This window comes from Salmo salar, chromosome 07, assembly GCF_965601325.2.
Source record: "Salmo salar chromosome 07, fSalSal1, whole genome shotgun sequence".
In the NCBI taxonomy this organism is placed as follows: Eukaryota; Metazoa; Chordata; class Actinopteri; order Salmoniformes; family Salmonidae; genus Salmo; species Salmo salar.
This window is the reverse complement of record NC_138297.1, coordinates 62,529,402-62,542,366: the sequence shown is the minus strand read 5'-3', so window position 1 is coordinate 62,542,366 and position 12,965 is coordinate 62,529,402. Positions and strand designations below refer to the sequence as shown.

The 12,965-nt window shown below is 48.0% G+C and overlaps 1 protein-coding gene across 1 annotated transcript in view; it reads left to right on the top strand.

Moving 5' to 3' along the window:
* The window catches only part of LOC106609682 (NUAK family SNF1-like kinase 1), a 29,479-nt gene that overhangs the window by 7,111 nt on the left and 9,403 nt on the right, over positions 1–12,965 (top strand). The window contains exons 2-5 of the mRNA XM_045722353.2: positions 3,616–3,736; positions 9,006–9,157; positions 12,536–12,601; positions 12,769–12,888. Coding sequence (XP_045578309.2) covers positions 3,616–3,736; positions 9,006–9,157; positions 12,536–12,601; positions 12,769–12,888 — 459 coding nt within the window. The remainder of the gene's footprint in view (positions 1–3,615; positions 3,737–9,005; positions 9,158–12,535; positions 12,602–12,768; positions 12,889–12,965) is intronic.

The following is a 12,965-nucleotide window of genomic DNA, read 5'->3' as shown; positions in this document are numbered from 1 at the left end:
ACCATAATACATGATTTGTTACTATATCACATGATTTGTAACCATAATACATGATTTGTTACTATATCACATGATTTGTAACCATAATACATGATTTGTTACCTTAACACATGATTTGTTACTATATTACATGATTTGTAACCATAATACATGATTTGTTACCATATTACATGATTTGTTACTATATTACATGATTTGTAACCACAACACATGATTTGTAACCATAATACATGATATGTTACTATATTACATGATTTGTAACCATAATACATGATTTGTTACTATATTACATGATTTGTAACCATAATACATGATTTGTAACCATAACACATGATTTGTTACTATATTACATGATTTGTTACTATATTACATGATTTGTAACCATATTACATGATTTGTTACCATATTACATGATTTGTAACCATAATACATGATTTGTTACTATATTACATGATTTTTAACCATAACACTTGATTTCTAGACATCCAAGGCACCATTGTTTTGAAACAATGCTGAGTCTAGAGGCAGACGTCTTAGTAGCCACCTAGCCTCACTTTGTTAGGAAAGTGGAAATCCAATGTACCACATACAGGGCATTACCAATACTAATATCATTCCATATGATGTAATAGAGTCTTATCAGACGTGTTGCATAATGTTCTGATACTGCTACTGCCAGCCTGCCACTATGTCTTCTGAGAAGGGGGGGATATTTTACTTCCATACACTTGTTTGCGTCCCTTATGGCACCCTATTCCTTATATAGTGTACTACGTTTGACTAGCTCGGGTATAAAGTAGTGCACTATATAGGGAATAGGGTGCCATTTGTGACACACATTTTGTCAAAGGGGAGATAAAAAACTCCCTAAAAAGGAATGATGGAGGATATGGTGCCATGAGTGACGCAGGGAATAAGGAAGTACATCTCACTGGAACTTCCTGTCCCTGTCGGCTGACTCATAACCCCCCCCACCCCCCCCACCCCTCCCACACACACACAAAAATATGCTGGGGATATTTCCTGTCCCATTTAACAAGGCTAATGTCATCCCACTGTGTTCATTATGAGTGTGACGTGTGGAACCAGCATGGTCTGTCTGAGATACTGTAGAGCAGTGGTTCCCAACCCCAGTCCTCCACTTCCCTCAACAGTACACATTGTTGTTGTGGTCCTGGACAAAAACCACCTGATTCCTCATTGAGGGCCTGATGATTAGTTGACAAGTTAAATCAGGTGTGCTTGTCTGGGGCTACAATAAAAATGTGTACTGTTGAGGGTACTGGAGGACTGGTGTTGAGAAACACTGGTGTAGAGTACTGTTACTTCTATACTCTATCTGTTCCACAGTAGGACACACGTAACTCTGATTAGAACTATTTATGTGGCTCTCAAGACATTGGGAGCCCCACACACACACACACACACACACAGACACACACACACACACACACACACACACACACACACACACACACACACACACACACACACACACACACACACACACACACACACACACACACACTGCGCTGTGAAAAATGGAACATGTATTTGTATCTAACCTCATTTAGCATCTGTTGTCTCCAGTGGGCTGGCTGCGTGTCCTTCCATAAACCTAGTTTCTCTCTTCAAGGTTGTGGTAAAACTTCACCATCCATCCTCTCCTCCTCCTCCTCTGAGAGAGAGATATTCTTGAGGGTCTTGGCCCAGTTAGAGACACAGCCAGGTTATTTTCCACTACCAGAGGACGGGACACTGCTTATGAGCTTTATTGTGAGACCTAGAACAATCAAAAGTTTATGAGCACATAAGAGTAAAATAGTATTTCTTTCCTCTCGCAGGGGACTGGACAAGTTTTACGACTCTTACAAGACCTGAAACAATAAACATAATTACAAAAGGGAATTGACCACACAAAAGTGAAAATATACCACAGAGATAAACAATGAAACAGTATTACTGTTACTGTCAATTCATCGCTTCCTATCGCCGCTGTATCTGTGGAGAGCCATGAGACTGGCAATGGACAATACTACTCTGTTGAAGACCTGAGACCTGAACCATGCTGCCCCTCTGACCTCACTGACCCAGGGCAGGATAATACTCTGTTGAAGACCTGAGACCTGAACCATGCTGCCCCTCTGACCTCACTGACACAGGGCAGGATAATACTCTGTTGAAGACCTGAGACCTGAACCATGCTGCCCCTCTGACCTCACTGACCCAGGGCAGGATAATACTCTGTTGAAGACCTGAGACCTGAACCATGCTGCCCCTCTGACCTCACTGACCCAGGGCAGGATAATACTCTGTTGAAGACCTGAGACCTGAACCATGCTGCCCCTCTGACCTCACTGACCCAGGGCAGGATAATACTCTGTTGAAGACCTGAGACCTGAACCATGCTGCCCCTCTGACCTCACTGACCCAGGGCAGGATAATACTCTGTTGAAGACCTGAGACCTGAACCATGCTGCCCCTCTGACCTCACTGACCCAGGGCAGGATAATACTCTGTTGAAGACCTGAGACCTGAACCATGCTGCCCCTCTGACCTCACTGACCCAGGGCAGGATAATACTCTGTTGAAGACCTGAGACCTGAACCATGCTGCCCCTCTGACCTCACTGACCCAGGGCAGGATAATACTCTGTTGAAGACCTGAGACCTGAACCATGCTGCCCCTCTGACCTCACTGACCCAGGGCAGGATAATACTCTGTTGAAGACCTGAGACCTGAACCATGCTGCCCCTCTGACCTCACTGACCCAGGGCAGGATAATACTCTGTTGAAGACCTGAGACCTGAACCATGCTGCCCCTCTGACCTCACTGACCCAGGGCAGGATAATACTCTGTTGAAGACCTGAGACCTGAACCATGCTGCCCCTCTGACCTCACTGACCCAGGGCAGGATAATACTCTGTTGAAGACCTGAGACCTGAACCATGCTGCCCCTCTGACCTCACTGACCCAGGGCAGGATAATACTCTGTTGAAGACCTGAGACCTGAACCATGCTGCCCCTCTGACCTCACTGACCCAGGGCAGGATAATACTCTGTTGAAGACCTGAGACCTGAACCATGCTGCCCCTCTGACCTCACTGACCCAGGGCAGGATAATACTCTGTTGAAGACCTGAGACCTGAACCATGCTGCCCCTCTGACCTCACTGACCCAGGGCAGGATAATACTCTGTTGAAGACCTGAGACCTGAACCATGCTGCCCCTCTGACCTCACTGACCCAGGGCAGGATAATACTCTGTTGAAGACCTGAGACCTGAACCATGCTGCCCCTCTGACCTCACTGACACAGGGCAGGAGAAGCCAGAGACAGTTCTACTAAACGCTGAGCTGTTGTATTGACCCAGTATTGATCATCTGTTAGTCTCCCGTGACAGACGATAACATTTAAACGTCTGTGAATGTCATCAGGTCCTGTCAAAATACAAGGGTCACTCCAATACAACATGTTCACAGTGGACTCAGATAACTGTGTGTGAAGTCATCTGTTATCACACTCTAATCAGTGATCACACTTCTGTTGTGTGACCTGTGTGTGATCTGCCATCAGTGTGTGATGATGTGATGTTCTCTCTCTCTCTTCTGTCAGGTGGCCATTAAGTCCATCAGGAAGGAGAAGATCAAGGATGATCAGGACATGGTTCACATCCGCAGAGAGATCGAGATCATGTCCTCCCTCAAACACCCTCACATCATCTCCATCTACGAAGGTAGGTCTGAGAGAGAGAGAGACAGATAGGGAGAGAGACAGATAGGGAGACATGGAGAGAGAGAGAGACGGAGAGAGAGAAAGAGAGACAGAGAGAGGGAGACAGAGAGAGAGACATGGAGAGAGAGAGAGACACCGAGGGAGAGCAGTTCATTTGTTTGTCTTTGCACATACTGCACTGTACAGCGAATCAGAAGGGAACATTGGGGAGATTCCACTGAAGATTCCTCATCCCTCTGTCTCCACTATCGCCAAGCCCAACATCTGTGGATGTTTACTATGATGTTGGCTGCTTACGTAGGAACAGGGAACACACACACACACACACACATACGACTGAGAGACCAAGTGTAACCCAAAACAAACCCAAATAACACTCAAATAGCAACACATGTAATAACATAGACTTGTATTTGTATTTTAAGTACATCTGTCTGGATAATTTGAACATTTGAGTATATTTGGATGTGAAAGCCGTCAGTGTCTTGTTGCCTTGCTGGTGTGTGTCTCATTGTGAAACCACAGAGGTTCTGTGAGGGCAGCCAGCAGTACCATCTCTGTGTTCTGTACAGTATCTGTCATCAACTATACAACAGAGTCTTTAACGGATGAATACTACATGTGCTTATTGTTGTGGTTTGGACCGAGCCCAGAAAGCCCTAGAAACCTATAGACACACACTTAATCAAGTTTATACAGCCTCGCCCCCGGTGTCACCTGAATGAGAGAGATAGAGAGAGAGAAAGAGGAGGAGGGAGAGAGAAAGAGGAGAGAGAGAGAGAGGAGGAGGGAGAGAGAGAGAGAGAGAGAGAGAGAGAGAGAAGAGAAGGGAGAGAGAGAGAGGAGGAGGGAGAGGAGAGAGAGAGAGGAGGAGAGAGAGAGAGAGGAGGAGGGAGAGAGAGAGAGAGAGAGAAGAGAAGGGAGAGAAAGAGGAGGAATAGAGAGAGAGAGAGGAGGGAAGAGAGAGACAAGGGAGAGAGAGAGGAGGAGGAGGGATAGAGAGAGAGAAGAGGAGGGAGAGAGAGAGGAGGAGGGAGAGAGGAGAAGGAGGGAGAGATTGAGACAGAGAGAGAAAGAGAATGAGAGGGAGGAGGAGGGAGAGAGGACGGAGAGAGAGAGGAGAGAGAGAGAGAGAGAGAGGAAATAGGAAATAGAGAGAGAGATAAGCGGAGGGAGAGAGGAAGAGGAGGAAGAGGAGAGAGAGAGGAGAAGAGAGAGAGAGCAAGGAGGGGGAGAGAGAGAGAGCAAGGAGGGGGAGAGAGAGAGAGGAGAAGAGAGAGAGAGAGGAGGTGGAAGAGAGAGAGAGGAGGAGGGAGCGAGAGGAAAAGGAGAGAGATGAGAAAGAGGAGCGGGAGAGAGAGAGAGGAGGAGGGAGAGAGAGGAGAAGAGAGAGGCAGGGAGGAGAGAGAGTTTCCAGTGTATCCAGTTCTGTAGTGAAGTAAAACTTGTAAAAAATAGTAATAGTAAAGTACAGATAGTACTTTAAAGTATTTTTACTGAAGTACTTTACACCACTGCCTTTGTCACCCTTCACGGTGGCAAGGTTAAAGACATGATGTATCCAGTTCTACAGGCCTATGTCACCCTTCATAGTGGCAGGGTTGGAGACATGATGTATCCAGTTCTACAGGCCTATGTCACCCTTCATAGTGGCAGGGTTAGAGACATGATGTATCCAGTTCTACAGGCCTATGTCACCCTTCATAGTGGCAGGGTTAGAGACATGATGTATCCAGTTCTGTAGGCCTATGTCACCCTTCATAGTGGCAGGGTTGGAGACATGATGTATCCAGTTCTGCAGGCCTATGTCACCCTTCATAGTGGCAGAGTTGGAGACATGATGTATCCAGTTCTGCAGGCCTATGTCACCCTTCATAGTGTCAGAGTTGGAGACATTATGCATCCAGTTCTGCAGGCCTATGTCACCCTTCATAGTGGCACTGTTGGAGACATGATGTATCCAGTTCTGCAGGCCTATGTCACACTTCATAGTGGCAGGGTTAGAGACATGATGTATCCAGTTCTACAGGCCTATGTCACCCTTCATAGTGGCAGGGTTAGAGACATGATGTATCCAGTTCTGTAGGCCTATGTCACCCTTCATAGTGGCAGGGTTGGAGACATGATGTATCCAGTTCTGCAGGCCTATGTCACCCTTCATAGTGGCAGAGTTGGAGACATGATGTATCCAGTTCTGCAGGCCTATGTCACCCTTCATAGTGTCAGAGTTGGAGACATTATGTATCCAGTTCTGCAGGCCTATGTCACCCTTCATAGTGTCAGAGTTGGAGACATTATGTATCCAGTTCTGCAGGCCTATGTCACCCTTCATAGTGGCACTGTTGGAGACATGATGTATCCAGTTCTGCAGGCCTATGTCACACTTCATAGTGGCAGGGTTGGAGACATGATGTATCCAGTTCTGCAGGCCTATGTCACCCTTCATAGTGGCAGAGTTGGAGACATGATGTCTTTGGACTCCCAGTGTTTTGGGGCCTGACCAGTCTCATTCATTAGTCTCTATGTTTAGACTAGAGGGGAGAGGGCCCACCTCTGAGTCTACTAGCCTGTATCTAATACGGATTAACTGAACTAGCTAGGTAATTACATTGAGGAGTGGCTGGAGATGACTGCCATAGGTCGCAGCTAGCAGACAGACTGAAGGCCAGACAGTCAGACGCATACAGATGGGCAGAATAAGACACACACACACACACACACACACACACACACACACACACACACACACACACACACACACACACACACACACACACGCACACACACACACACACACACACACACACACACACACACACACACACACACACACACACACACACACACACACACACACACACACACACACACACACACACACACACACAGTGGAACCAGCCCCCTGTAGTTTTCTGGTTCCACAGCAACAGCAGCAGATGAAGTGTCCAGGAGTCAGAGAAAGTTCAGGTTCAGTCCTGGCTAGCCAGCCCACAACCAGCACTGTAGAGATCCTTCCTTAGATGTCAAAACACTGTCGAACACAAACATGATAAATGATGAAGAAAGTTATCACCTGACCAATATAAATACCCTTTATTTTATCACATAAACGGTCTACAACGGTCAGTTCGTGGGGAGTTTCCAGGAGCTCTGGACCTGAGTCAGCTGTTGTTATTGTGCAGAGCCATATAGTGTAGAAGGAGAATAGACAGGTCCTCTGGCAGCCTACTATCGACTGACAGGCTACTGTCGCTTAGCTCCAGGTCAGGTCCAATGGAAAGAGTTCAGGATCTGGGAGAGGACAGACAGACAGACAGACAGACAGACAGACAGACAGACAGACAGACAGACAGACAGACAGACAGACAGACAGACAGACAGACAGACAGACAGACAGACAGACAGACAGACAGACAGACAGACAGACAGACAGAGACACAGAGACACAGGGACACAGGGACACAGAGACACAGAGACACAGAGACACAGAGACACAGAGACACAGAGACACAGAGAGAGAGAGACCAACAGTACTCTCCTGTCCTGGGCGAGGACATGACTCAGATATCACAGTGTTCCTCAACTATAGCAGGGTAGAGCAGTGTTCCTCAACTATAGCAGGGTAGAACAGTGTTCCTATACACTAGCAGGGTAGAGCAGTGTTCCTCAACTATAGCAGGGTAGAACCGTGTTCCTATACTATAGCAGGGTAGAACAGTGTTCCTATACATCCCGCAGGGTAGCACAGTGTTCCTCAACTATAGCAGGGGTGGAATAGTGTTCCTCAACTATAGCAGGGTAGCACAGTGTTCCTCAACTATAGCAGGGTAGCACAGTGTTCCTATACTACAGCAGGGTAGAACAGTGTTCCTATACTACAGCAGGGTAGAACAGTGTTCCTATACTACAGCAGGGTAGTCGGTGTTCCTCAACCCAAGCAGGGTAGAACAGTGTTCCTATACTATAGCAGGGTAGAACTGTGTTTCTCAACCATAGCAGGGTAGCACAGTGTTCCTATACTATAGCAGGGTAGAACTGTGTTCCTATACTATAGCAGGGTAGAACAGTGTTCCTCAACTATAGCAGGGTAGAACAGTGTTCCTCAACCCAAGAAGGGTAGAACAGTGTTCCTCAACTATAGCAGGGTAGAACAGTGTTCCTATACTACAGCAGGGTAGAACAGTGTTCCTATACTACAGCAGGGTAGTCGGTGTTCCTCAACCCAAGCAGGGTAGAACAGTGTTCCTATACTATAGCAGGGTAGAACTGTGTTTCTCAACCATAGCAGGGTAGCACAGTGTTCCTATACTATAGCAGGGTAGAACTGTGTTCCTATACTATAGCAGGGTAGAACAGTGTTCCTCAACTATAGCAGGGTAGAACAGTGTTCCTCAACTATAGCAGGGTAGAACAGTGTTCCTATACTATAGCAGGGTAGAACAGTGTTCCTCAACCCAAGCAGGGTAGAACAGTGTTCCTCAACTATAGCAGGGTAGAACAGTGTTCCTATACTATAGCAGGGTAGAACAGTGTTCCTATACTATAGCAGGGTAGCACAGTGTTCCTATACTATAGCAGGGTAGAACAGTGTACCTATAATATAGCAGGGTAGAACAGTGTTCCTATACTATAGCAGGGTAGAACAGTGTTCCTATACACTAGCAGGGTAGAACAGTGTTCCTATACTACAGCAGGGTAGAACAGTGTTCCTATACCATAGCAGGGTAGAACAGTGTTCCTATACTATAGCAGGGTAGAACAGTGTTCCTATACACTAGCAGGGTAGAACAGTGTTCCTATACTATAGCAGGGTAGAACAGTGTTCCTATACTATAGCAGGGTAGAACAGTGTTCCTATACTATAGCAGGGTAGAACAGTGTTCCTATACTATAGCAGGGTAGAACAGTGTTCCTATACTATAGCAGGGTAGAACAGTGTTCCTATACTATAGCAGGGATGAACAGTGTCCCTATTCTAAACAGTTAACAGTTAACAGCATTAAAACACAACAATGTGAACATTATCAGTGACCTCGCCGTTGAAACACAGAAGCAAGATCACCAGTTGTGCTAAATTGGCGACAGTATGTCTCTCTGTGTTCTGTATTTACTCCAAAGGGCCCCATTGTTGAAACTGTGGACCCTGGTCAAAAGTAGTGTTCACTATATCTGGAAATACAGGGCTATTTGGGATGCAACCTGAGATGCGTTTGCTGATTTCAAACTCATCCCATCCTGATGTTGTCCTCTGTGTATGTCCTTGTGTCCAGTGTTTGAGAACAAGGACAAGATAGTGATCGTGATGGAATACGCCAGTAAGGGAGAGCTGTATGATTACATCAGCGAGCGACGGCGGCTGAGCGAGAGAGAGACACGACACTTCTTCAGGCAGATTGTTTCTGCCGTGCACCACTGTCACAAGGTAAGAGATACGCTGATCTGAAGTCTGTTTTACTCTCTTCTGTATGGTAAAGGCTAGGACCTGTGGAAGGCTGAGCTGATCCTAGGTCTGTGCCCTAAGCCAAAGGACATTTCTACAAGGAAGAGCTATGTAGCCACAGGACCCTACAGCAGATGACCCTACAGCAGACCAGAGTACAGTACCCTACAGCAGACCAGAGTACAGTACCCTACAGCAGACCAGAGTACAGGACCCTACAGCAGACCAGAGTACAGGACCCTACAGCAGACCAGAGTATAGTACCCTACAGCAGACCAGAGTACAGTACCCTACAGCAGACCAGAGTACAGTACCCTACAGCAGACCAGAGTACAGGACCCTACAGCAGACCAGAGTACAGGACCCTACAGCAGACCAGAGTACATGACCCTACAGCAGACCAGAGTACATGACCCTACAGCAGACCAGAGTACAGTACCCTACAGCAGACCAGAGTACAGGACCCTACAGCAGACCAGAGTACAGGACCCTACAGCAGACCAGAGTACATGACCCTACAGCAGACCAGAGTACAGTACCCTACAGCAGACCAGAGTACAGGACCCTACAGCAGACCAGAGTACAGTACCCTACAGCAGACCAGAGTACAGGACCCTACAGCAGACCAGAGTACAGGACCCTACAGCAGACCAGAGTACATGACCCTACAGCAGACCAGAGTACATGACCCTACAGCAGACCAGAGTACAGGACCCTACAGCAGACCAGAGTACAGTACCCTACAGCAGACCAGAGTACAGGACCCTACAGCAGACCAGAGTACAGTACCCTACAGCAGACCAGAGTACAGTACCCTACAGCAGACCAGAGTACAGTACCCTACAGCAGACCAGAGTACAGGACCCTACAGCAGACCAGAGTACAGGACCCTACAGCAGACCAGAGTACAGGACCCTACAGCAGACCAGAGTACAGGACCCTACAGCAGACCAGAGTACATGACCCTACAGCAGACCAGAGTACAGTACCCTACAGCAGACCAGAGTACAGGACCCTACAGCAGACCAGAGTACAGGACCCTACAGCAGACCAGAGTACATGACCCTACAGCAGACCAGAGTACATGACCCTACAGCAGACCAGAGTACAGGACCCTACAGCAGACCAGAGTACAGGACCCTACAGCAGACCAGAGTACAGGACCCTACAGCAGACCAGAGTACAGTACCCTACAGCAGACCAGAGTACAGTACCCTACAGCAGACCAGAGTACAGTACCCTACAGCAGACCAGAGTACAGGACCCTACAGCAGACCAGAGTACAGGACCCTACAGCAGACCAGAGTACAGTACCCTACAGCAGACCAGAGTACAGTACCCTACAGCAGACCAGAGTACAGGACCCTACAGCAGACCAGAGTACAGTACCCTACAGCAGACCAGAGTACAGGACCCTACAGCAGACCAGAGTACAGGACCCTACAGCAGACCAGAGTACAGGACCCTACAGCAGACCAGAGTACAGGACCCTACAGCAGACCAGAGTACAGGACCCTACAGCAGACCAGAGTACAGTACCCTACAGCAGACCAGAGTACAGGACCCTACAGCAGACCAGAGTACAGTACCCTACAGCAGACCAGAGTACATGACCCTACAGCAGACCAGAGTACAGGACCCTACAGCAGACCAGAGTACAGGACCCTACAGCAGACCAGAGTACAGTACCCTACAGCAGACCAGAGTACAGGACCCTACAGCAGACCAGAGTACAGGACCCTACAGCAGACCAGAGTACAGTACCCTACAGCAGACCAGAGTACAGGACCCTACAGCAGACCAGAGTACAGTACCCTACAGCAGACCAGAGTACAGGACCCTACAGCAGACCAGAGTACAGTACCCTACAGCAGACCAGAGTACAGGACCCTACAGCAGACCAGAGTACAGTACCCTACAGCAGACCAGAGTACAGGACCCTACAGCAGACCAGAGTACAGTACCCTACAGCAGACCAGAGTACAGGACCCTACAGCAGACCAGAGTACAGGACCCTACAGCAGACCAGAGTATAGTACCCTACAGCAGATCAGTTAGCTCACACAATAAGACACATAATTGCCCTTCTGTGCCCATGTAGCAGCCCATCCCCCAACCTCCACCCTCCCCTTCCCTCAGGCCCTCTCCACCTCCAGGTTGAGTGCTGTTCCCTGGGGAGATGGAGAGAGGGTTGGCCCTTTGTCCTCCACAGTCCCTACAGCTGGAGGCTATGACTGATGTCATTACTGTAGGTCCTGTTGGAGTGATGTCATATCCCCAGCTGGGAGAGACTGAGGGTGCATCCCAAATATAGTGCACTACTATGGGCCCTAGTTAAAAAAGTGTGCATTATAAAGGGAATAGGATGCCAGCTGGGAGAGGATGACTGACAGATAGGGCTGGCTACAGCTGCTGGTGACATCCTGGTGAGGGAGTTGTCGGGGGGCAACCGTGACATCCTGGTGAGGGAGTTGTCGAGGGCAACCGTGACATGGTGAGAAGGGAGGAGCCGGACATAGAGATACAGTAGGTTAGGACAGGGCAGAGCTGCAGTGACAGACTGAAGGAAGTGTGGCAGAGTATAGACTTCCCCTGCTTCCTCCCTACAGATAGAGAGACAGGGAGGGAGGGAGGGAGGGAGGGAGGGAGGGAGGGAGTGTGTGAGAGTTAGAGAGAGAGTTAGAGAGACACACAGAGAAATGGCGAGAGAGAGAGGTCAACCACATCTGCCTTCCATGGTTAAGTGAATTATCAACACACAGTGCATGGTCAAACTGTTCATGTGGTTCCTCTGGTTCATGTCGAACCATGACCACACTTCCTGTCACTGGCTGAACTCCAAATGGCACCCTGATCCCTACATGCTGCACTGACTACTGCACTCATCTGGCCCAAAGTAGTGCACTATGTAGGGAATAGGGTGGCATTTGAGATGTGGATCCTGTGTCCCACATGTTTAATGGCTGTTTATGTAAATGTTTAGTGTGTCACCCAACAACACGAGAGATGTTTATGAGAATACATTTTATCATTGAAATGAATTAAAGATGCTAGATTTATATAGAACATGTGCCACTTGAAAAGAACCATTGCGGATGAGCTCACCAAACATGGTAGACAAAAGAAAGGTGCGCATGTGTGTGTGTGTGTGTGTGTGTGTGTGTGTGTGTAAGCGGGCGTGTGTGTGTGTATGCAGGTGTGTGTGTGTGCGCAGGTGTGCGTGTGTGTGTGTACGCGGGCGTGTGTGTGTATGCAGGTGTGTGTGTGTGTGTGCGCAGGTGTGCGTGTGCGTGTACGCGGGCGTGTGTGTGTGTAAATGGGTCACAGTTTAATTAGACTTGTCCTGTTTTGTCTTTGTAGAACGGAGTGGTGCACAGGGATTTAAAACTGGAAAACGTGCTGCTGGATGAAAACTGTAATATCAAGGTAAGATCTTTGACTTCGTAGAGATGTCAATCTCTTGTCTTTCATATGCTGTACTTCAACACAGCATCTTAGGGATAGGGACAGTCTCTTTACAGGTGCAATCAGGGATCTGCGAGTCTTATCCAAGGGTAATTTAACGTTGATTGTCATGCTCTTCTCTCCTCCAGATTGCTGACTTTGGTCTGTCCAACCTTTACCACAAAGACGAGCTCCTTCAGACGTTCTGTGGCAGCCCTCTGTACGCCTCACCAGAGATCGTCAACGGCAGGCCCTACCATGGTCCAGAGGTACACACACACACACACACACCAGTGGTTCTCACCAGTGGAAAATCCCCAGATCAAATTCCCCCTTACAATTGGAT